This window comes from Acomys minous (genome assembly GCF_964271855.1).
Source record: "Acomys minous genome assembly, chromosome: 8".
Lineage (NCBI taxonomy): Eukaryota > Metazoa > Chordata > Mammalia > Rodentia > Muridae > Acomys > Acomys minous.
In genome coordinates, this window is record NC_140489.1 from 62034629 (window position 1) to 62060598 (window position 25970).

General features: G+C 40.1%; 1 protein-coding gene across 3 annotated transcripts in view; it reads right to left on the minus strand.

Moving 5' to 3' along the window:
* AKAP6 (A-kinase anchoring protein 6) overlaps positions 1 to 25970 on the minus strand; it is a 450197-nt gene that overhangs the window by 122166 nt on the left and 302061 nt on the right. For all 3 annotated transcript variants that reach the window (XM_084791783.1, XM_084791781.1, XM_084791782.1), the window contains one exon: positions 13087 to 13235. In XM_084791783.1, the coding sequence (XP_084647909.1) occupies positions 13087 to 13235 (149 nt within the window). The remainder of the gene's footprint in view (positions 1 to 13086; positions 13236 to 25970) is intronic.

A 25970-nucleotide genomic window follows, 5' to 3' on the forward strand; every position in this document is an offset into this window, starting at 1 on the left:
TATTTTTCACTAAAGATGTCTAGTTATGCTGATACAAAATATGTAGTTTTAATTTAGCAACTAACAAACATCTTTTAAGTATCTCTACTTTCATTTATAAAGTGGTGAATATCAATACATGGAATCTACAAGAGCAAATTCTTATATTTGTAATTATTTATTTTAATTTTTAAGACTATAATATAATCAATCACAACATTTCCTCCCCTTTTTCCTCCCTGTAAACCCTCATTGACCTGAGGCTCACTAATTCAGTTAGACTGTCTGACCAGTAAGCCAGAAGAGGCCTCCCATGTCTGCCTCCCTAGTGCTGGGGTTACAAGCATGCATAATTCACACTTGCCTTCTTCTATGGTATCTGGATTCTGAACTTGGGTGCTCATTCTTGTGCAGAGAGCACTGTATGAACTATTCCCCTCACCTTTCTCTTAGATTCCTAAACAATCTCAAGACTCTTCCTTCTAATCTAAGAATATGTTATGTTCTCTGTAAAAGAGTTATAAAACAAATTCAAATATGTTGTATGAAAGTACAACAAAGTGACCATATCTTGTACGTTTTCCTTTACATCGTCTTTCTTTAAATTGTCATATACCTATGTTGAATTGGTTGGCAATACAAACAGAAAGTAGTTGTGTTTGTTTTTCAGTGCTAGGGACCTAACTGGGTATGTGGTCATGTCTACCAAGCAAAGGCTTTTTCATTGTTTTATCCCCAGGACTTGAGAGTTGAACATTCTGTTCTAAATATGATATTTCCATTTTAAGCGGTTTAAAAGTTTAATCGTGGGAATAAAAAGTCTTCTAACTCAAAGTCCAGTTTTTGCTGGACAATTGTAGAACCAGGATTGTGTTTAGTTGATAGTTATATGGAGCTTTGAATAACAATGGCCTCTGAGGCCCATATGCTAGAACTCGTGGTCACCAGGGAGTGGCACTGTTTGAAAGGATTAGAGGGTGTGGCCTTTTTAGGGGAAGTATGTCACCTGAGTGGGCTTTGAAGTCTCAAAAGCCCCAGTTCCCTCTCACTGACTGCAGATCACAATGTCGCTCTCGCTTACTTCTCCAACCCCATGCTCATCGTGCCTGTGGCCATGCTCCCCTGCCAAGATGACAAGGGACTAAACCTCTGAAACTAAGCAAGCCTCAATAAAACACTTTCTTTCATAAGAGTTGCCTTGGCAGTGGCATCTATGCACAGCAATAGAACAGTGACTAAGGCAGAGAGAGGAGGCAAGGCCATTGAGAAATGTACACATGTTCCTTTGGCATTATTCCTAAGTTTGTGTTTAATAACTATAGCTGATTGCCAGAACGATTTCCCATCTTCGTGCTCACCCATTCCACTCTGCCCATTTTACTGTTAAAAAGGATGCCAAGACATCATTTAATAATAATAATAATAAAATACTATCAGGTTGATTTTGTATGTTTTCCCCCATAGATAGAATGGCAATACGCATTTGTGAGGTTAGCATAGTTTCAGGAATGACTCTTCTCTTGAATCCTGATGGGAATTCTATCTGACTGGCTAAGTGTTTAATACACAAATGCATTCAGCCTTTGGTATTTAAAGTGGGCATCATTAACTCAACATTTCAACTTAAACTTTGCTTAAACAATAAAGTTTCACCCAAGTGAAATCAATGGGAGGTGTGTGTGAATATATGAGGTCTTCGCTTGGACCACTAAGGAATTTTGATTAAAACAGACAACCAAATTAAGAAATCATTAAATTATAGTGATTATAGGTTAAGGAGAAGATAATACTAAAATAACCATTGCTTTTCTACTTTAAGATAAGTATTATATGTGTATGTATATGTATTATATATTTATTTTATACATATACACACACCTTTTTTATACTTAATGGTTCATACCAACAAATATCTAAAAACACCTACCTGTACTAAAAGATTTATTAAATGATCTAAGTTTCCAAGTATCTTTAGTATATCAACTCTTTTCCCAAATATTCACTAAGTATTCACTGTTCACATTATTTGAGCAGGGAAATTTGTCCCTGATTTTTAAAAAGGACACAAAAGAAAGTGGTAAAAAAAAAAAAAAAAAAAAAAACTTGAGCCGGGCGTGGTGGCGCACGCCTTTAATCCCAGCACTTGGGAGGCAGAGGCAGGCGGATCACTGTGAGTTCGAGGCCAGCCTGGTCTACAAAGTGAGTCCAGGACAGCCAAGGGTACACAGAGAAACCCTGTCTCGAAAAAACCAAAAAAAAACCCAAAAAAAAAAAAAAAAAAAAAAAAAACTTACAAAAATATAATTTAAGTGTTTTACTGAAGGAAAACACTAATAATAGCTTGGAGTTTCCCACTAGCCTCCACTCCATAAAGAATGTAAGCACAGAAGAGGGATGTAAAGTGGCTTCCGGCCCATTCATAATGACTTAAAGAATAAAATTTAGCTTTCCAGGCATGGACCCTAATAGGCACAATTGCATATAGAATTCCTTTCCACTCTAAACATATTAAAGTGTGGACACTAATTTACTATTTTGAATGAAAAGTCACGACCAACTTCCTTGGGAGAAAATGAGCCTGACTTTGCTATTAATAAATAGAAAGAATATGGAGTTCTTTCCAGCAGCATTTCCCTCCTTCCCTCCCCATCTGTCTATCTGTGTGTCTGTCTTCCTGTTTGTCTGTCTCTGTCTCTGTCTCTGTTTCTCTCTGTCTGTCTGTCTCTCTCTCTATATATATACATATATATGTATACAGACACATATACAAATGTTTTATATATAACATATATATACTCATACACAGACATGAAAATATATTTAAAAAGTAAAATCAAGGATAGAAACTTGTTGATAATTGGTCTTCATTCCTCATAGACCACCTGTTCACCAACACCTGTCACTGAAATAACAGACATAATTCATATACTTAGAAATGCCCACATAGACTTCTACATGGGTGGGAGGAAGTCAAACTCTTAACCAAATGTTCAAGAAATCACTGAACTAAAAAACTTTGTGAAAACTATTAGAAATTTGGGAGAACGGAGGAAGAAAACTATACCTCTGAAGACAAAGCAAGAGACACGGCCTGTTCTCTTTAGAAATGAGCTTTCTTTACTGTGTGCACTGATGGATTCAGGATCCAGGCCGGCTATCTGCATGCAGGTGTGGCTTTGGGAGCTCACGCTTAGTAAAGAAGTCCACCCTACTTTTTATTTTCTTTCTTTCTTTTTTTTTTTTTCGGTTTTTCGAGACAGGGTTTCTCTGTGTAGCCTTGGCTGTCCTGGACTCCCTTTGTAGGCCAGGCTGGCCTCAAACTCACAGACATCTGCCTGCCTCTGCCTCCCGAGTGCTGGGATTAAAGGCGCGCAGGTCCACCCAACTTTAAGTATCGCTAGTTTTCAGATGTTTAATAAGAAATATTTATCTTTGAGTTAGGACAGGAGTCATATGTGAAAACAGCGCTCTGTTGCCCAGTCTCTAACAGAATTTTGGTAGCAAAAGATCTCGCAAGAGGACCTTGTCTCCAGGGAGCTGACCCTGTTCAAAGGGCGCCGCACCTGCACGCAGGCTTTCAGTCACTTTCACAGCTACACCTGTATCTTTAGACATTATCGCACAGCTTGCATCCAAACCCCGCCTTAAGAGCGTAGGTTCTCTTCCAGAGATGTGACACAGATACCTTGCTTTCAGTTAAAGAGCAATAGGAGAGGGGTTGGCGGTATTCTCGGCGACAGAACACTTCTGTAGTAAGTGCGAGGGCTTGGGCTTGAATCCTATGCTGTAAAACAAGCAACAGAAGGACCCATAGGGAAGCATGTTAGGGGCCTTCTCATTGCTGTGACTTAGATTTGTTTTCGACCAGCGGCTCACAGAACTTCACTCACTCATGGCAAGAGAAAACGTGGAGGAATGACTCCATGGCTCGGGGGACGTGAAGTGGACACTGGCCCAGGAAGCAGGGGATCAGTACAGAACTATCAGTGAATACGAGGCCCTTCCTCAATGACCCCGTCTCTCCTCATCAGGCCTCCAGGTCTCAAAATTTCCTCAACTTCCCAAAACAGCGCCACCACCTGGGCACCACACGTTTGAAGCCATGCCACAGACATTTCACATTCAAATGACAAGGAGAAATTTCTGTCCAGTCTTAGTGACTAAGAGCTTGCTTCAAACTGATATTTATTATTTATAAGACTATGCATTGATAATGAAGTGAAATTTTATTTTATTTTTTTCCTTCGGAGAGTGGAATCTTAGAGACAAACCCCGGCCATTCTTGAGGGTACGCATAAAATATTCACTTCTAAATTTTCTTACAATTACTTTATTTTTGCCCAACTTATCTTAGTGAAGCTTTCTTGTCTTGTTACCAATAATTTTGAAACTGACTCGAATCCTTTGAGGAAGAAGATGGGAGATCAAAGGAAGTAATTTTAAAATGTTTCTGCTCCGCATGCTTCGATGTGTTTGACTGGTGTTCGGTTTCAGACCCGGGACAAGCAGCTGAGGCGCCTTTTTAACCAGGTTCTCCCAGCATCCCTCACTCGGTAGATGCACAGGGCATGGCTGGCATACCCTGCCCTCTGCCCTGAACTTCCCAGTCCACGGAGGGCTTCCCCTCCCCCAAAGAATCTTCACTATATAACCTAGACATTTGGATTCTCATGCTCTCTCTGTTTTTCTCCCTCCCACCCTCCCTCCCTTTCTCTCCCCCTTGGGACAGATGGACCCACATTTAAATACTTTAATGTGTCTTGAAGTAATACATTTCACCAGTGGAAGAAAGAGCGCTTATCAATTAGGTCTATCTTAGGTGCTTTCTCAAGGTTTGTTAGCACTTTACCCGTCTCTAGCACCCAGCAATACTCCTGCCCTGTAGACAGGGGACTTTACTGTTAACATTGATGTCATACCTCCCTGCAGAGTAGACTTTCAATCTTTTCTGATTTGCTGCTTGTCAGCCCCTGGTATGGATGGGGTTAGAACATTACTAGAAAACTGCCTAAGTCTCTACATTTAATGAATTTACATATATTCAAAGAATATAATCCTGCGGTACCAAGTAATTATGTTTCTCTTGTCTTGTGTTTTCTGTATGTTTTAACACTCAAAGTGCTATTTTTAACAATGTGCTGGGCTCTAGTGATCTTCCTTTGCTTTATTCTCCTGGGTAGCTGGGGAGATAGGCACACAACACTGAACCTGGCTGTTTTTGCTTTTTTGTCCACATGTTGCACTTTAATAATACTTGTAATAACCCTAGAAAGAGCTAAAAGCATCTGAATCAAACACTGAGCAGCTATGTACTACATTGGCATAGAGTAAGACTCAGGAGGAGTAGAAATGAAGCAAAGATGGATGGTTTATTGGGGATGTCTAGTGATTTGGCCCATTGGTAAGGATAATTTCAATACTGGGACAGGTAAGACATGGTATTTATTTCTATGACGAGTGGAAAGTCCATGGAAAATATTTTATGTAAGCAGGTTCCAAAACTACTCATTAATCAGAAATTCAAAATGCTCTTTGTGTGTTGTTGGAGGCGGGATGGCAGGGGATAGGCATTGACTGAGCACAACTGTTTTTGATTGGATAGAAACGTGCAGCCTATTGCTCAGTAGAAACCCAGAAGATCACCCGAGACGCACTGAAACCCAGGGTGATTACATCTCCTCTCAGGTGTTTAAAGCCACTCAGCGAATCTTATTGCTTAATTAATTTAGGGAAACAAACCTGGTCTTTAATCAAGCAATATTTTAACTAGTGATTCATTTCTTTTCACTTGTCAATACCAGTTCTCTTTGGGGGATGTTGTGTGCGCGTCTTTGTCTGCGTTTTCACACTACCCAGGAGGCATGTCTTTTCCTCATCTTTCCCTTCCCACTTTTTGCCTCTCGCCATTTCATCCAAGCCATTGTGTATGAACAACTTGTGCATGGTTGGAAAGACATGTTATGCTGGCGTCTAGTGTGATGAGGGCGTGACACGTGTTCCCTTCAATATAAGACACAACCCTTAGCTATATCTCCCCTACCCCCACCCCCAGTTTCCAACAAGCACTGTTCAATTTCCTCAAGATGCAAGGAAAGCCTTACACAGGCAGGAATAATGAGGTATCTTCTAAAATCTCTCTTGGGAATCCTTCCCAAGTCGGGAACCATCTCTGTGTGCTTCTTCAGTGCCAAATGATTCATAGCATTCTTTGATGTACACCCTCTGCACACTCGCTGTCTAACAGCTACAGGCTCTCCTCCTCTGCCCCTTTCCTCCACACCCCCTCATTTGCTACAATGTATACATCATTTCAGGTAGCTCAAACGTTCCTTTCTCTCCTAAGTCTCCTTTTCCCTTTCAAGTCAGGCTGCCTTAGTCAGCCTAATAGTCTTGTGGTACTTGGTATCTGGAGCTCTGTCCATGGCTTATAACGTATCTAAGCCAGTGGTTTTCTTTTCCTCTTTGCCGTCCCTCCATCCACACGATAGAGATGAAAGCCTTTGCACATTTTTGCATTCCTGGTATCTCGCACCACTCCAACACCATGTTTGCATAATAAATATTTCATCAACTGATTCTCACACATATTTTTGTATTTTCTTATGTAATCGTCACGTCTTCTTGTTGCAGAAATGTGCATGAGAAGACGAGGATGGCGAGTCGCGTTTTATATACCAATAATGGATCTTGGAGAGGTTAAATGTCTTAATCAAGGCACATCGTGCCACTGAAATTCTAGTCTTACTTTTTAACCTAGTACATGTCCTCATTGAAGAACACAGATTAGAGAGAACGCATGACTGTCTCGAGAGATTAATATTATTTGAGAAGTTAGAAGTATTTTGAGCATATCTAATATTATCGATAAGTTATAGATTTTAAGTATTTTAAAATTCTAGCTATACAATATATCTTGATTCTATCTGCCCTCCACTCCTTTCCTCCAACTCTACCACACCACCCCAACACATCTCCCTCCCAATTCATGCCTTCTGTTTTATTGTTTTAATAACCCATTGAGCCCAGTTAGTACTGCCCATATGCACATGGTGTGGGGTTATCCACAGAGCCATGGACAGCTTGTTAGTGGCCACACCCGGAAAGAAAAATGATTCTCTCTCCTCCAGAAGGCATCAGCAGGCAATCTCTTCCAGTTCTGGAGCCTTACTAGTCCCTCTCCTCAATAGTCATTTGACCTCCACGATGGTATGCCTATTCATGAACATGCTGGAATTTTAACTTGCTTGCTCTTGTGCAGATCTTGTGCAGACAGGAGCTTTAGCTTAAAGATAGGAAATAATGATGAACTATATAGCCCAGTTACTGTCAGCTAGGATACCACCTGGAATTCTCCATTCTGTAGGGTTTTGTTTGTTTGTTTGTTTGTTTTTTTGTTTTTTAAAGAAGTTTTGTGTAGCATATCAGGAAAAGCTCTAATTGAAATAAAAATGTTATAACTACCCACAGTGCCTCAGCTTCCCATGTACTCAGATTACAGCCACAGATGTGTATTATTATTACTCTTGGCCTCTTAACTAACCTATGTGTAAATTTTCTCTTACCAATATATTCTTTATACTTCTTTCAGAATACTGGTTTTATGGTGTGTGTGTGTGTGTGTGTGTGTGTGTGTGTGTGTGTGTGTGTGTGTGTGTATGTATGTTGCATGGACATGGCTGTGCTTGCCTATGTGCTCCCATGTAGAAGCCAGAACAGGACCTTAGGTGTTGTCCTCCATCATTTTCTGCCTCATTTCCTTAGACAGGGTATCTCACTGAACAGGAAATTCACTGTTCTGGCTAGTTGGGCTAGCCTCTGACTTCTCAGAGATGCACTTACCTCTGATTCACACTGCCACCCAAAGCTGGAGTTTTGGGGTTGCAAAGTCATGCCCAGTTCTTATATGGGGGCTGTGGATTCAAACTCAGGTCCTCAAGCTTGCCGGTCAGGTACTCTATCCCACTGAGCCATCTCTCCAGCCTCTAGAATACCATCACTTCCTTCCTTTACTGTTTTAGCTGTTTTCACATACTACTTCATTTAGGGAGACATGTTTTTTTGTCATTTCCAAGCCTGGATGATCCTCCATTGAGTTATATTTAACTCTCAAAATTCTTCATGTTGTTGACTTTATATCCCCAATGCCTTGCATGTCCTCTGCTTAAGAGGTGCTCAATTAATATTCAGACTTTAGCAACACCAAAGTCGTTCGAGCAACTGGGACATCAGAGTGCCTTGTCCTCTCTCATTCCCTTTATCCCACACTGTGCTGAGGATTAGTCTATTAATTATATCTTCCATCTGTAGTTTTATTTATAACCATATTTTATATTAATTCCTAACCTGAAAAATCTTCATTGCCCAAAGAGTGTGTCCCAAAATTCCAGAAATCCCTCTTGAAAGCTTGTTCGCTTAGGATGTCTGTACTGTCTATTCCCAAGTTCCCCAAATTTATAGGTCTGAATTGAAATCCTGAAATGGCATTTTAACAAATTCACAGACGGCATTGATGTTGCTGTCTCCGAGAATACACTTTAAAGAACACTAAAAAAGGCTCTCAGTAACTGATAAGTTTTAGGCCTAGCCATTATCCCCACCTCAAGGCCCACCCTCAGCCCCCACCCTAGCCCCCTACACCAAACTGCGTATAGAAGGAAAATTTTAAGCTGGTGGTACATGCAGGCGGGTCAAGTAGGTTAAGGAAGGGTTACTTTTGGCTTTAAGGTTCCATCGGTGATCATGGCTAAGACCATATACTCAGTGATTAAACCCCGGATCTGGAGTTAACCTTCTCAAATGTTCTTCTTCATTCCTTCAACATTCTATCTTGTTTTCCAGAGGTGGAGGGAGGGGCACACGTCAGCAATCTAGTGATCCTCTTGACCTTTGCACCCTCTCTGCCAGCTCCACATCAGCCTCAGTTACTTAGTCATGTGAGCCCCTAGCATGTGCCCAGCAGCACACCGGATTCAAGGGACAGTGAGCTGAGCGCAGAGGCACTGCTGTGCCTCATGCAGCCATCTCATCAGTTTTGAGAACTCCATTTCCCCTCCCCACAGCACAGCTAAATACCAACATACTACTACACTAAAAGTATAGAGCTATGCTCTGACTTTGTAAGTGATGGTAAGAAAGCACTTTTCAGATTGCACTGAGAATTCTTCACTTCCAGGGCCCTCTGTTGTCATCCTTGGCCTGCTCCAGTTCTCCTGGACACAGTCCACATTGAATTCTGCTGTCCAGAAATAGGCCTCTAACCCTCCCATGTTACTAACTCAATACTTAAAATACTTTCTACCATTTTGATTATAGGTCTGCCTGTTTGTAAAACTAAACTGTGCATTTCTAAGTGTAAAGGTCACCCCACTTCCTCCCAGCCAATCTCCACTTTACTCAGAGCTTGACTACAGAATGCATTCAAAAATATTGCTCAAATGAATGATGTATTTGAGTTGTCTGAGGGTTTTGTTCCACTTTTTGGACACAGGGTCTTACTACTCTTGAGGTCTTAGGATCCATGAGCTTCCTCTCTCAACTCCAAGTAGCCGAGCTCACAGCCAGGCACCACCACACACACTGTTTTGCAGGGGTTTGCCTTTGCCAAAAATATATCCATGTAATGAAATATCCTTAAGACTATTGTAGGGGCTGGAGAGATGGCTCAGAGGTTAAGAGCACTGGCTGCTCTTCCAGAGGTCCTGAGTTCAGTTCCCAGCAACTACATGGTGGCTCACAACCATCTATAATGTGATCTGACGCCCTCTTCTGGTCTGCAGGTGTACATGCAGTCAGAGCACTGTATATATAATAATAAATAAATAAATATATTTTTAAAAATGTTTCCCACGGTAAGTTTTATACAGCATGGAATTTGCACAATGCAGAGTTTATAATAAAAAACCTGTCAAGGGTACAGCCCAAACCACAGAGAGGAGATTGCGTGACTTGTTGGGTTATCTTTTTTGTTGTTGTTGTTCTGTTGTTGCTGTCTGTGGTGGTAATTTTGGAGACAGGATCTTGCTGTTTCATAGAATGCCCTCAAACACTATGTGTCTCCTTCTCCTGCATACAGCCACACCTAGCAGCCATAATATTTATGACCCAAGGTTCTGAACTGTGATTTTTAGCTCTATCTTAAATCTTCTATCCTGGGCTAGTGAATCATTGAGTTGTTGGATATTTTGATTCCCTAATTTATATGTTGAATAAAAAGGCATGACTAATGATCTAAACTAAGTTTTCTCACTGTATCTTTAAACTTTATTTAAAAAGTGAAATCAGATAACCTCTTTGTAGGAAGAAAAGAGATGGCTACTGTTTCTGAAGCACACAGGATGCAAGTGGTCTTGCTCAGCCACATGTAGGGCATCGAACCACACAGTGGGCCCTCAGCAAAGACTTACTTGATGAAAAAAAGAAAACAATCAATACTGCTCTCACTTAAATAAAAAGTACCAACGTTTATTCCCCTGAAGTATCACAAAGAGCCGTATATTGCGGGCCACCCAGGAGTCATGGTTCCAGGATGGGACCATGAGGTATAAGCCATCATGTATACTCAAATGTCTCCCACAGGTGAGCAAGCGCTAGCACTAGAACACGGTCCTTTGCATTCAGAAAAATCCTCCAACCACATCCACACAAGACTGCTAACCACAAAATTGATAGTTGGGCATAAACTTTGATATACCACCCTAATAAACATCTTCTCACCAAGCCAGAGAGGTTATAAATCCATTTCAAAAGGAATAGTTTTGTTACATAAAACTTGTAGAAATTCAAAAGTACCATTCATTGTAGCAGTTGTGTTTTCTCTGAAGTAACCTTGCACAACAGAATTAGTACGTACAATCTGCACATGCATGTAAGAATAAGGAGAACATGAAAGTATATGAGTTGGATTACCAACTTAATTTCCTCTTTAGCCCACGCTATTCCCACATTTGCTTATTGGAAACAACACTCACTCTATGTGACAACCAAAAAAATGGTTAATGAAGTTTATCTATCATTGGAGTAAATAATTTTACACGGCTATGTTTTTAAGGCTTCAGAATTACAGATTTGGTTGTGGGAGCAGAGTCTTGGGGGCAAGGCACCTCAGATAACCTCACCCACAGAGATTTCTCAAACAGTGCTTTTCTGTGTGTAAACAGGGGTGAGAAGGCAGGATAGGTTTCTGTTCTTGCTATTAAATAGTTGGCTTTCCTTCAGTGCACTCTTAAGTTTCTGCACAATGCACATCCTTCAGCACCCTAAGGAGCATAGACAAAGGACATCAGGAAAGTTCACCTACTCCCACATCACAGAACAATGCTTGTTGCTAACTAAGCAATTCCCAGGGCAGATTTATGATGTGCAGAGCCCACAGTGAATATTCAGGTTGAGGCCTTGGAATCTGAGGTCAGAAGCACGTGATGCTGCCCAACCCTGGGGCTTTTAGAAAACACGGAAATGTGACCTACAGTCTGTGCTTACTTGCACACCAGAGACTACTTAGGCATTTTGAGAACTTAAAGCACATTAGGGCCTCAAAGCAGCTTATTGTTCACGCTCTAAGATTTCACCTTCTACTTCTCACTTGCTGCTGCCCCCCCCCCCCCCCCCCCCCCCGGTGAATAGAAAAATGTCTATTGAGTTGAGAAACACAAGTTAACTAAAGAACAGGTCTCACATGTAGAAAACAACCTGGTAGAACGACAGATCATATATACTACTTATTCTCATTTCTATACAAAATTATGACTCTGATATTTCTCTTATATTCTTATATCCTGAATTTTTATAAAAGGACAGAATCTCTCTACTCTATGTGCTAATGCAACCCACAACATTGTACGATGGTTGTTAAGTCCATTACAAATCTAAGTACTTCAAAAGCCAGGTGTAGTGGTGCTTACCTTTAATTCCAGAACTTGGGCAGCAAAGAGACAAGTGGATCTCTGTGAGTTCGAGGCCAGTCTTGTCTACATAGTGAGTTCTGAGATAACCAGAGGTATATAGTGAGACCCTGTCCCCAAAAGACAACAACAACAAAAAAGGATGAATGCACCTAAGTGCAAGAAAAGGCTTCTTTCATGCTGTCTTTCAGGGAATATTCTGGACAGAGTTATTCCCACAGGTTTATACCATGCTATAAACATGTAATGTAGCCTCGGAGAATAGTGTCTATCTCTTGTTGCCCAGCCCAAGTATAAAAGTGAAAAAGATAATCGTTTGTTAAAACTACGAAGTGATTTAATTTTATTTCTACTTTTCCTCTTTAATGATCATCTACTAAATATCAGAATTGAGTTAGGGAATAGAGAAACATATAAACACAATGGGAAGTGTTTGTGCAGCTTTACAGACATTCATAAATATCTAAATTCATGACAAGTATTGAGGATCATGGGTAGGTAGTCCTATCTAAGTGGAACCATATATCTCAGATTGAACAAAATTGCTCACGGATCACTGATGCTGGTGCCTCCTTTCACATGCCATAAACATCTCAGGCATTAGTCTTTGCAGGCATAGTAGCAATCCACCTCAGTACTCAGGATGTAGAGGCAGGAGAATCAGGAATTCAGGGTCAGCCACCACTATACAATGAGCTCAAGGCCAACCTGAATTAATTACATGAGAGCCTGTCCCAAATATTAAGTAAAAAGTCCAAAACTATCTATAATCCCAGCTGACGGTGTGTGAAGATGAGTAGCTAAACCATGGTCTCTAAACAACTACTAGCCCTTTACTTCCTATTGTGTTCTGATGACGTTCTAGTGTTGAGAAATCTGATAAACAAATACTAACATAGACAGTGATATTAAGGGGGAGAGGGAATATAATTTTTAAAAACGATCTCTGAGAAAGAAAGACCCATATTATGGATAAGATACAGTCCCGAAAGCACTCCTAAATCGCAAGACCGTCTTTTACAGACAGTAACAAAGTTCGGAAGTTTTGGCTTGAGACGAGAGAGGCTGATAAAGCCCACAGTCCTCAGCTCCAGCACGTGACTATGCTTTTCCTTGTCTGCTAGCTAGGAAGGAGATGCCTGCCTAGCGCCTAACAGAGGGAAAAGTAGATTAGTGAGAATAAACGACAAAAAGAATGGTCCCCTACCCATCGCTTCCCACCGAGTGCGCTTTGGACATATCGGCGAACTCCTCTTTCCTCTTGCTGCCGCTGGTGTACTGCTCGCTGTACAGCTTCAGAGACATCTGCTCGACAGCGTCCCTCTGTGCCTCCAGGTAGCAGAGCTGAACCTCAGCCTGGAGAGAGAAGCAAAGAAGAATCTCGTTTAATCCAGAAAAAAATGCGTTTCAAGTGAGGTGTAACAGTTGAAAGAAAGAGAATGGCTCACACCATTATACTGCCTGTGCAGGGTTGGATTTAATGGGATCAGCTGGGCATATTACAGAATTACGTTATAGATCTGAATCTTGTAAGTTCTTTCTTAAAATATGACCCGAATAAATGAACGCCCAGAAGACTCGGTAAATATCACAAACTACCCCTGCCGTCATAACACGGCATGATAAAACTTTACATAAAAACCCAATGAAATCCCTTAATAATACACTTCCTCCTCGTGTTGCCACTGATGTAGCTTTTTAAAAGAGGTCTCCAATTCATACACTGGGATATTTCATGTGTGTATATTTATTCCTTTTTCTGAATGCTTTTTTAAAAATTTCCTTCACTGGGGAGAAGTAAGATGCCTACTATTAAGTCTACTACATATTTAATAATGGCAATATACTTCATTTATTGCATTTTTTACTCTGTAAATTTAATAATTTTAAATCATGAATGTAGTGACTTTACTTACACATAGACTTGAATTGTTAAATTTCATAAACACTTGGGGGCTCACTTCAATGGGAAGTTAGTAATTTCACTAAAGAAAAAGTAACTAATCTGCTAAAAAAAAAAAGTAATTAATTTCACTTAATGCTAATTTTTCTTTTCTTTCTTTTTGATTTTTAATTTTTTTTTTTTTTTTTTTTTTTTTTTTTTTTTTTTTTGTCAATCAGAGGTCAAAGAATGCAGAACTATTTTTGCGTGGAAGCACACTGGGCAGATGGGTAGACAGCATTGCAGCTGTTGCTGTCCCTGTGCCTTTGGGTCCCCTAGAACAGCAGCAGAGGGTGAGAATGAAGTCCTCTCTAGGGCAAGCTTCTCCGAGATGGAGGGCAGGGGCAATGTAGAGGACTCATGCACTGAGGATCCAGGGCACTCCTGCTTTTCTTTCAGTATGCTTCACAAAATCCTACACATCCATTAACATTTCTGATCAATCTTAAATCTATTTCATAATTTCATTGTGTATTTTCCTAGAAAACTAGCCAGCTGCCAGCTAGCTACCAGAACCATGTCATATGTAAGAGAAGTCAAGCCAGATACAGCCTTCTGTTCTTGGCCCCCAGAACCAGCGAAGGCCTTCTGCCTGGTCTCTTGTCTTTAGGAGTCAACTATGGAGAAAAGAGGAGTTTCACTAAGCAGTGATTACTTAAAGGGCCTGAACCCATTAGAAATCTTATGTTGTTGCTTTTCACCAGCAGATAGTTATGGGTGCTCTAAATTTCCATGGGAAATTTAAAGAGATAGTGTTTAAGTTACTATAGCTATGTATTAAAGTTTCAGAAAGTCCAAAACCAGTTTCTACTCATCCATCCAGATTTTTTTCATGCTCAAAACAACTGACTTTAATAAGAAGAGATTCAATTAGATTAAGAATTATATATGTATATCCATAGATGATGTATATCTGAATATTCATAGATGGTATATATACGTATATCATAGATGATGTATATCTGAATATTCATAGATGGTGTATATACGTATATCATAGATGATGTATATATGCATATACATAGATGTGCTGATGAATAGAACTGAAGAGTTCCTTTTGCTAAGATCGAGTGCCTCTGCCAATCTAAATCTCTTTGTAGGCTTTCCTCAAGGTTTTTTTTTTTTCACTAATGCTATACTTTAGTCCATACATAAACTCAAATGAGACAGATTTGAAGAAAAAAAATCATTTTTAAAAACAGCACCACTATTTCTCTGTGGATACTTTTAAACTTCACTATATTTTACATACGGACACTTAGCCTGATAAATATTAAAAATAGTTTAAAATATGGTTTGGCACTTTTTTTATTGAATAAAAAAGAATGAGACTTCAGTGGTGTGTGTGCCTCTTCATTTCTAGGTGGCAGAGATGCCGAGCAGATGGAGAAAACGAACCGTGCTAGAGATACCGCTGAGACAATCAGAGGAAGACCTTCAATCTTGCAGGAATATTGGGATTTGAACACTAACTTAGACATAGTAGTTGAAATGCGCACGGAAATAGGATGCCCTGGTACAGGCAACATGATGAGAAGAGGAGAAGAACCACGTCTCCCTCCAGGCTGGGTGTTAGCATCACTTGGCAGACCCAGTGAGGTAACTCCTCCCACCTCCTTTCCTCTTCTCTCCACCATGCCACATTCATTGTATATTTTGTTTCCCCACTGACCTTGTTGCTTCACAGCTAAGATCACTAGTGTGTCAGTGCTTGGGCTGGGCTCTTTTCTTCATAGCCTTTACCAATACATTAAGTGTCATCTATAGAGTGATGCCTTCAGCCACCCTGCTCAGAGCTTTATACCAGTCACCTGACTTAGATTGTTTTAAGCCCCCACTGTTTAAAATGTACCTCTGCATTCTCAGACTCTCCAAATGCTCCAATTCTTCCTATGCTTTTTTTTCCTTTGCGAAACAAATAGCCAGAAGCTAAATTGTCAACCTGACTTCTTGCTTTCCTCTCCCACGAGTTAGTCCTTATGGTATGAATTCATCCTACACAGTGTATCTCCGGCCTCTCCCCACCCACACGGCTGCGGTCCCATTCAAGCCTTCACTGCTTCGTAGTTGCATCACAACAATTATTATTTAGCATGTATCTCCTGTCAGTCACATCTTTTCCTCCAATTATTTTCACTTCCATTGGCAAGAGTGGTTGTTATAAAAAAAAATAAAAATAAAAAAAAAACCTAAACCTGCCTCACTCCTGTCTGCAGACCCAAGAAACAAGCTTCTCCCACGGACGGAGCGATATCTTGCCTAGGCTAGACCTCTGCTAGTCTCCCTCTTAATTGCCATATCCTCGCCTTCTTTAATTCTTTAAACATCGCACATTTTTAAGCAATTGCTTCTTGTCTTGTGGATTTTTCCCATATGTTATTCCCTTTCTCTGGGACATTCTTTTGATAATGTTTTATCTTCCAGCTTACAACTGACATGCTGCTTCTCAACATCCTCTCTCAGTGACACTGTTGGGACAGAGTCACTGTGTTTTCTTTATTTGAGGACCAGGTTACTGCCCTACACAGCACATGCAAATGTAAATTTTTTACATTTAGTGCTTGATATAGTTTCAGATTGTCTTTGAATTCCAAATATTAGATGTAGCTGTGTCTGTATCCTTGACATTTTGTATTCTGAGCACCCTGGACCAAGGTGAGCATTAGACAAGTAATTGCTGAATAAGTGTATGGTCTATCCATGCACTTATCACTCTTACATTTGTTGAGACTTTATTATATCTGAGGAGCTACCAGCTGCTGTGGGCATAAGGAAGATAAAATGCTTTCTCTTTCTGCAAGGGAATACAGCGTAGATGGTAAAGGCTTGTGTCACGTAACATTGTTATCGGAAATGAAACAGCCACCTGAAGGCAGGAAATAGGCAGCAAGGCTTGATAGAAGTGGTGCCTGAGCCAGCACTGAGGTGATAAGTACGACTTTGGTAGGTGGAGCTATCTCTAGAGGCAGAATAATTGATTTGTTTGAGGACCCAAAGTCAGGAAAGGACACAGTACACTCAGAATGGTGACTGGAGCTTCCGGGCACCGAATGAAGAGGCTAAAGTGAAGGGTGCACGCTGGAGGATGCATGTGAGGGAGCTCCAACGCTACTCTGAGCATAACAAAGAGCCAACAAAGCCATATGTGACGGCCCTGGTCTCCTACTCTTTCTCTTTCCACCATGATGAGATTGTTACCTTCTGGATAGCCTAAGTATGCTTGCATAGCTCCCGCCCCTTGGTACGCCTGGAGCAGGGCTCAGTGTGATGGCTGTGCTTGGTTGTCAACTTGACTATATCTAAAATAAAACTCAAAAAGAGAGGGCACACCTGTGAGGGGTTTGGTTTTTTGTTTGTTTGTTTGGTTGGTTGTTTGGTTGGTTTTTGGTTTTTGATTTTGTTTTGTTGGGTTTGGTTGGTTGGTTGGTTGGTTTTGGTTTTGTTTAATTTGAAGTAGGACAATCCACATCTAATCTCAGAGCTGGGAAGACATGAGCCTTTAATCTGTACCTTGAGGTGGGAAGCCACACCTCTAATCTGGACCACACCTTCTGTGAGAAGCCTGTATAAGGTCATGGAAGAAGGACGCTTTTTCTCTTTGCCTGCTTGCCTGCACCTTGCTACCAGCCCATTCCTTCACTGGTATTAGAGCCTAATTCTTCAGGATTTCAGCATATACTGGAGATGAGCTAAGACATCTAGCCTTGTGGACTGAACAACTGCTGGATTCTTCGACTGTTCATTCACAGCCAGCCATTGCTTGATTAGCTGGACCACAGCTTGCAAGTCTTTCTAATAAACTCCCTTTCCATATTTGTAGAGAGATTCGTTCTATATGTTCTGTGACTCTAGAGAACCCTGACTAACACACTCAGTGGGAGTGCAAAGGCAATCAGCAGCTCTCACTGGGTTGGAAGCCCAGCATCCCAGACCCTGGGAGCCTATGATATGCTAGTAACCTGTACCTCCGGTAAACCATATCACGCTAGGGACTAAATTGTGTCCTCCCACACTCATCTCATGCCGCAGCACCTTTTGCACTAAGCTTCTGGAGAATGCTAAAATTAATCTTGGAAACTTTCTTAGAAAAGAGCATGAGCATGTTTTCTGATGTGCCTACTTCTGAATGCCTCTCTCTTAACCTGTACCTTTAAGTGTATATATATATATATTTTTTTTTTTTTTAAACTAAACAAACTTTACTTCACAGTGACTAATATTGAAATTCTTTTCTGCATCAAAGCCAGGAATCCCACTGGTTTGGAGACACGGTTCCCTAAAAGTTTTCTTTTGACACAAAGTCTCCTGGCTGGCCTAGAACTCACTATGTAAACCAAGCTGGCCTCAAACTTTTGAAGATCTTCCTCTGCGTCTTCAGTGCTGGGATGAAAAGCACATGCCACCATGTTTGATGAGGTCCCTAAGGGCTTTGGAAAACTATTTAGACTGCTGAGAGTGATGCGGGGAAGTTGTACCTTGTCCTCACCTTCATTGCTAACTTCTTTGGGGTTTGTCTGGGATTTCTCTGGTGGTGGTGATGGTGGTGGTGGTGATGGTAGTAGTGGTGGTTGTGATGGTGGTGAAGGTGGTGGTGGTGGTGGAGATGGTGGTGATGGTGGTGGTGGTGATAATGGTGGTGATGGTGGTGGTGGTGGAGATGGTGGTGGTGGTGGTGGTGGTGGTGGTGGTGAGGGTGGTGGTGATGGTAGTGGTGGTGGTTGTGATGGTGGTGGAGGTGGTGGTGGTGGTGGAGATGGTGGTGGTGGTGGTGGTGGTGGTGGTGGTGGTGGTGGTGATGGTGGTGATAATGGTGGTGATGGTGGTGGTGGTGGTGATGGTGGTGATGGTGGTGGTGGTGGTGGTAGTGGTGGTGGTTGGTAATGATATAACAAGGGAGGACTAGAATAGACTGTAAAAGGACAAAGCATGAGTTTGGTCTTAGAGGCCTCTCCATTAAATTCAAAGTATGGGCCACTGCTGTACCAGGTAGGACAGATCACAGCCACCTAAACAATAGTACAAAAATATGTTAAGCTTGTTAGTGGCTCTCACCTCAGTGTGTAGGTTTGCATCACTGTTTTCCTTCAGACACTGTTGGTACCACATGTATTCAGAAGTGGTAGCCTCATACTGTTTTCCTTTACATTTATTCCCTTCTTCAAATTATTCTTTTATGTTTTACCCAGTATTAATATTAATGATAAATATACTCTTTTTTTTATAGTACATGGGATCTCGCTCCTAAACTCAAAAGTTAAGTTGATTTTTTTAAAAAAAAATTGCTGTATATAAGACCTAATGGCTCTAAGTATTCAGACTGAAGAAACCTGTGCTCCTATGAACAGGATGCTGCATATACACCTAACAACTGAGACAATATATCCTGGCCCTCTAAAATTTACATACCCAAATTAAATTTCTGTCAGATTCTACCTTAAGTTTTAACATCATGGGTTATCAAACACTTCACGATGGAGAGGCTCTTCTATTTCCAGTGCTAATCTTGGTCACAACCATCTGTGACGTGCTTTATTCCTCGCACATGGTTTGAAGTCTTGAGTAATGATGTCATCCTTTCCAAGTTCCTTACAAGTGTTGACTCTCTGACCTCCAAGTTCAGACGCTCTCATGTTACCCTCAGACTAGAGAGGCTGAGGCATCTGATCCATTAGCAAGTAGGGTTTATGACCTTACACAGCATGGAGGAAGCTACAGATGGTTTTCAGCCTTCTGCAACCCTCAACATTAAGGGCTCAAAGTCTCAGATGGGGAAACTGAGGCATGCTATGAACCACATGGAAATTTCTGGGCATCAGAAGGGGAAGGGGCTCCACCCAGGAGTCTGGTTAAAGCTCATGGCCAATTGAGAGGCCAGAATTCCTGCACAATAAGCTTTTGCTGTTAGTGGCTGTTGCAACAGAGATAGCATTCTTTTCATATGTAGATGTTTCACATTAAAGTAACAACAAACCAAGCTTAGAGCTTGAGATAGCTAATTCGTTAACAGTAAAGATAGACCCTGTATGCCTGTGATCTAGAGTTTTACCTTATCTATTATAATCCTAAGCCTTGTGCTGACTAGACTTAAACCAACTTGATACAAGCTAGAGGCATTTGGAAAGAGGGAACCCCAACTGAGGGGCATCAGAGAACATGGAGCTAACTAAAAGCTGGAGGGTGGATTTTGTGGGAACCTACAATGTCTAATATGATATAAACAGAAAAAATAAACTTTATTTGGGGCATATTACTAAAGATAATTTTTAAATAATTTATTAATTTATTTATATTACATCTCAATTGTTAGCCCATCCCTTGTATCTTCCCATTCTTCCCTCCCTCCCACTAAGATAATTTAATATAGCCTTAAGTGTCAGTTAAGAGAGGCATCCAGAAGAAAAAGTAAGTGAAAATTAAAGATGTTGAACTATATTAATATTATTGTACATACTGATATTTTGACATTAAGTATAGAACAATATGATTATATTGTCATTCCAGAAAACCTAGGCTTAGGGAGGTTAGTGGCCATTCTTATATCTTTATGTAAAAGATACAGAAACAATATTTTAGATCTTTAAGTGATCATTTCTATTTGTACTGACTTGTTTGGAAATCATTAAAGAGGTTCAGCATACTATTTAGGACATTTAAATTTAAAGCTGTACTTTTAAGACTGTGAGACATTCAAGTAACATTCAGACAAAGTGGGGAAATTAACATGAACACCATTTTCCTGATTTCTTTTGCATTTATGTATGAAGGAAAATGTCTTTCTCCTCCATTTTAATGGATATGGGATATTTATTAATACAACAAAAATACCTCCACCTAACAGACAAAACCCAATTATGACACACAATTGCATTTTAGGCCCTTCGTCCACCATTCGTTCATTCATATTCTCTCTCTCTCTCTCTCTCTCTCTCTCTCTCTCTCTCTCTCTCTCTCTCTCTCTCTCTCATCTCTTTCTCTCTCATCTCATCTTTCTCTCCCTCCTTCCCTCCCTCTCTCCCTCTCTCCCTTTCTTCCCTCTCTTCCCTCCCTCCCTCCTTCCCTCCCTCCCTCCCTCTGGTCTGTCAGTAATGCAAGTGGTTAAGTTCATTAAACATTCAACATTTTATGTCATGAGCTACGGTGGGGGAAGTGTGATTACATGGCGTGGACTGGAGAGTTTTCCCCATTACTGTTCCCTTAGCAGATGCCTGCACAGGGACAGAGGCACCTAGTTTGTGTTTACATTCTGCAACAGGAGCCTAGTCCTTGCCTTCCACACCAACCTACAAAAAACTCCTCATTGTCTGCCAGAAACTAAAAATTAAAAATGTATATTGCGCAGCGACAACCCCAGCTCTCTGAGCCTGCCGGCCTGGCAGCTCCTCCCTCAGTACCGTCACACTGACAAATGCCGCTAAGTCTGTGGCTGTACCTGCGCGTCAGCTCCTTTGAGTTTCTATAGAACAGTTGTGTTTAAACGGAGTCGGGGTGGGGGGAAGGAATGAAGCAAGAACAACAAGAATTACTTTACATACTAATAATAACAATTTAGTAATCAAAACAGAACCAAACAAGTGCGCCTTTATGCTGTCTTCTGAAAATTCAGCCTCCTAGGGCGGCAGTAATCAGGGTGAATGGTGCAGGTTGCACGCAGGCGCCCAGCTCAGCCCTATATCCTCATTTCAAAGAGAATCATTCAAGCCGACATCCACCCTGTCAAGAAGCTCGACTTTGAGCTGCTAATGTAGAATAAAAATCAATATAAATTTTGATCATTTGATGAATATTTACTTCTTTCTTTGGTGTTCGGGGATTTAGAATTGAAAAGTGCTGAATCAAGTCATTTTATTTTTTTGTGTTTGTGCCAACACCAATTTACTACCCTCCAGAAAGTTCCTGAACAAGATGTCTCAGGTGGCAGGCATGTTGGTTTTTCCTGTCAATCATAACAGTATGTCACTAGGGGACTGTAACCATTTCCCTTTCATACGCTTAGTGGTCCAAAAAGGATTCTTTTGATTACTTCCTTGGAAAAGGTAAGCTTTCTCCTTATGCACATATTGTAAGCCTGGGTGTCTGTTGTTTTTGCAGTCAGCTAAGTCAAAATTGATGTAATCTTGTAAGAGTTAAATACTTAATGTTAGGCTTCAAGGGTCATATACAATAAATAGAATTTATAAATGGGTTTCTCCCTATATAGCATTCAGCACTAACCCCCAAAACAAAGAGCGTTTGTAGAGCTTTCACCTTTCTCTATGCAACCAAGTAACTAACAAAATATCAATTGATTGCTATAATCAGTAGAAAGGCTTCACAGAAAAACAAACAAACAAACAAACAAAAAACCTTACATTTTTATTATAAGTGAAAACATGCAGATAACATCAAGAAGGCTAGCAATTAAAATGTGCCTCTCGTATAAGATTATTTACACAAGTACAACAGCATGCTGCCCTTTTATTATGATGTGTTGCTAAATATACAGAATATATATTTATATATTGCACACACAAATATATTTAACAAAAGCTTACTCCTCTATAGAATGTTCCCATAGTGACACTAAAACAGTGGATAATAGTCTTTCCCAATTTGAGAGGGACTAAATTAATCGCAAGCACCCAAAAGGTAAGCTATTCTCATTTATGAAAATACCTTGCATGTAATAAAACAGCAGAGGACACAATATTAAGGAGACATTTTGTTGGTTCCCTATAAATTAAATAAAAATCGCAGCAGCTGTGTTTCCCATGGATGATGTAGCTTTAGACAATTGTTAGACATTATGTAGACAGATGTTTTAAATAAAACAAGGTATTCAGATGGCTAGATACCTTGCTAGATATGAAGGCAATTATAGGATATCTTTGTTAAATTACATTTTTCATTTTTTGTGAAGAGAAAAAAGAATTGTCCTGGAAACTGTACCAACAGGAAATGATCCTATATCTAAAACAGCTGGATACTGTAACTAATATAAATTTACTTGAAAATAAAAATGCTGTGTGCCTCTGGAGACATGCAGTAACATGCCAGAAAAACAAATGAGAATATCAAAGTATTTAAAAAGGAGAAAATATATTTTATCTAGAAATTATGTTGAGATATAGTCCACTGATTAATGAGAAATATATGGAGATGAAGGAAAAAGGAAAATATGAAAAACTACTTTTAAAATTATAACAAATATTTTATTTAAAGCTACATTCGTAGGAAATACCATTTTTTAAAGAAAACACTGTTGCATTTTATTATATAGACTATTAATCACAATAACCCAAAGGCATATACTTGTGCTTAATTGGTAGATTCTAATGAAGGAGAGAATGCTTACTAACTGAGCTGAACCCTAAATGTTAAATAAAATGATTGTAGAAATTCACAAAGCCGCATGTAATGGGCTGTAAATGGAAACGCCTACTACCCAGTTTCCTTCTTATCCCAATTCTTGTGAGCTGTTTCACTGGGGGAAATTCCTCTTCTGTGGTGGCTTACACTACAAAGACACAGACATTAACATATTAGCATGGAACATCTCCAATTTCATGCATTTTAATTTTCTTCAGTTAACAATAAAACCCACTAGCACACAAGAATATTTTTTTAAATATGGGTAGAAATGTATTTGCCAAGTCACCAAGGCAGCACAACAGGTAAAGCAAAGCACACACCACAAAGCCTGACACACTGAATTCAGCTCCCAGACACTCATGGTAGAAGAGAGCTCATTTCTATGGCTCCTAGCCACACACACACACACACACACACACACACACACACACACACACACATATATATTTATTTATTTAAAGATCTTCTTGCACAAAAGATGTGAGGAAGCCCAGAGAAGCGCACCCAAGTCTTGGGTTGTCACTCTCATAACCTAAGTCTAAAACTTATTGGGGTCCATCTCTTTGAAGGTCAGGGTCTCAGACAGGAAGAGAATGTGAAAGCCAGAATTTCCAATGACCCCAACATCCCAAGCGATCACAGCAGTTCAGAAACAGCCCCTAAATGTCAGCAGGAGAGGAGAATCCAGTAGGAGGGAAAGGGAATGCAGGGCAGAAATGTAAAGTAGAGGGTCTGGGGGATGGCAAGCAAGTACCATGAAAGTAAGAGCAGCTACCAGAACAGTGCCCAAAAAACCCAGATGTAACCTTCTTAAAAATCTTTGCAAGATTTTAAGATTTTTTTAAAAAATAAAATGTATTTATTATATATACAGTGCTCTGCCTGGATGTACACCTGCATGGCAGAAGAGGGCACAAAATCACATTATAGATGGTTGTGAGCCACCATGTGTTTGCTGGGAATTGAACTCAGGACCTCTGGAAGAGCAGGCAGTGCCCTTAACCTCTGCGCCAGATCTTAAATATCTTTTAAAACATCTTAATAATGTTTTTTAAGACTCAAAGATTTAAAGTAAAACCTAAAAAATAGGAAAATAATTATCTCTTTCTACAGGTTCTCCAAATACTAAAATGACAAATTACTATTTCCTGGCAGATCTATGTCTACCACCAGGCAACACACATACAAGAATCACTGTTGCAGAAGTGTGTGTGTGTGTGTGTGTGTGTGTGTGTGTGTGTGTGTGTGTACATATGTGTGTGTGAGTGCGCTCCTGCACAACACATGTATGTGTGTGTGTGTATGTGTGTGTGTGTGTGTGTACATGGGTGTGTGTGAGTGTGCTCCTGCGAAACACGTGTGTGTGTGTGTGTGTGTGTGTGTGTGTGTGTGTGTGTGTACATGGGTGTGTGTGAGTGCGCTCCTGCGAAACACGTGTGTGTGTGTGTGTACATGGGTGTGTGTGAGTGCGCTCCTGTGCAACACGTGTATGTGTGTGTGTGTGTGTGTGTGTGTGTGTGTGTGTGTGTGTTTATTGTCTGTGAAAACATGGGTTGGCCACTGGGGCTGCTTACATTTTGTAGAGATGGCCATACCGCTTAGATTTTCCTGAAAATTCTCACTAGGCCTCTAAGCAACCATGTTCATAAAAGACTAATAAAAAGAAAGAAACACACATCTTTTTACCTCTTCCTTGATATCTCTGTCCCTATATACTAATGTTGTAAGTAAGGTTCAGGTTACACAAAATCATATCCTCAATTTTTGGCCTCCTTTATTTTAGGGGGAAAGTAAGGAGAGCTATGCTCTGAGTCTGCTTTGGCCAGAATGACCATTTCTCTTTAATGGTTTGGTTCACATCTTCCTTCTTATATCGGCAACCACTGTGCTATAGACACAGCCTTCCAGATTCCTCAGAGACCTATGGTATTTGGCCTTCCTTGTCTGTCACTCCAGTCTGCAGAGCTGCTTGGCTATATCTTCTTTCAATTTCACTGCTTGAATAAACCTATTTCCTTACCACTGTGGACATGTACTTCCCTTTGCCTGGAATTTTCTCCATGTGACTAGCACATTAATATTGTTTAAAATCTGTTTAAATGCTGTTTCCTCCCCTGATTATTCTCCCTTTCTTTCTCTTTCCTCCCCACCACTCCATCTTTGAATTTTCCTAAATTTTTGTTTACTATATTTGACTTACTTTTTGTTTTGTCTTGCTAGTTTGCATATATTGTAATACATATATTTTAAATATGTATTTTTAATTTATATCCCACTGGAAGGTAAATTTCACAATGGCAGGGACTATGCTTTATTAAAAAATTAAAAAATTTTAAGAATTTTGCATGTTTCTATACCTTTCTTATATAGAATTGTATCTCCAATGCCCAGAAAATTATGTACTGAAGGAATGAGTTGTTGGGTGGAAAATTTTGAGATATATTAGTAATTTTCATACTAGAAGAAGCTGTGTACTTTCAGGAGGTAGATTGTGGCTGGTTCTAATCAATATTCTAGGCTGCACTCTAACCATAAGATATGAACATAGCATTGAAAAGAAAGGGTGGTTCTGACCAAATCACCTGAAATTCTCTTCAGTTTAAACTTTTTATTGGGATTCTCTGAAATTTACGAACATGAAAACTATTGAACATTATTAATTCCCCATGTTACAGATTTAAATTTAAAATACTATTTACTTTTAATAAGTCTCTATGAAATAAGATAAAAAGTTCTATAAACTCTGACATGGAGAAACTTTATCCCATTTCAGACAATGGAAGAAAATAGAATTCTCAAAG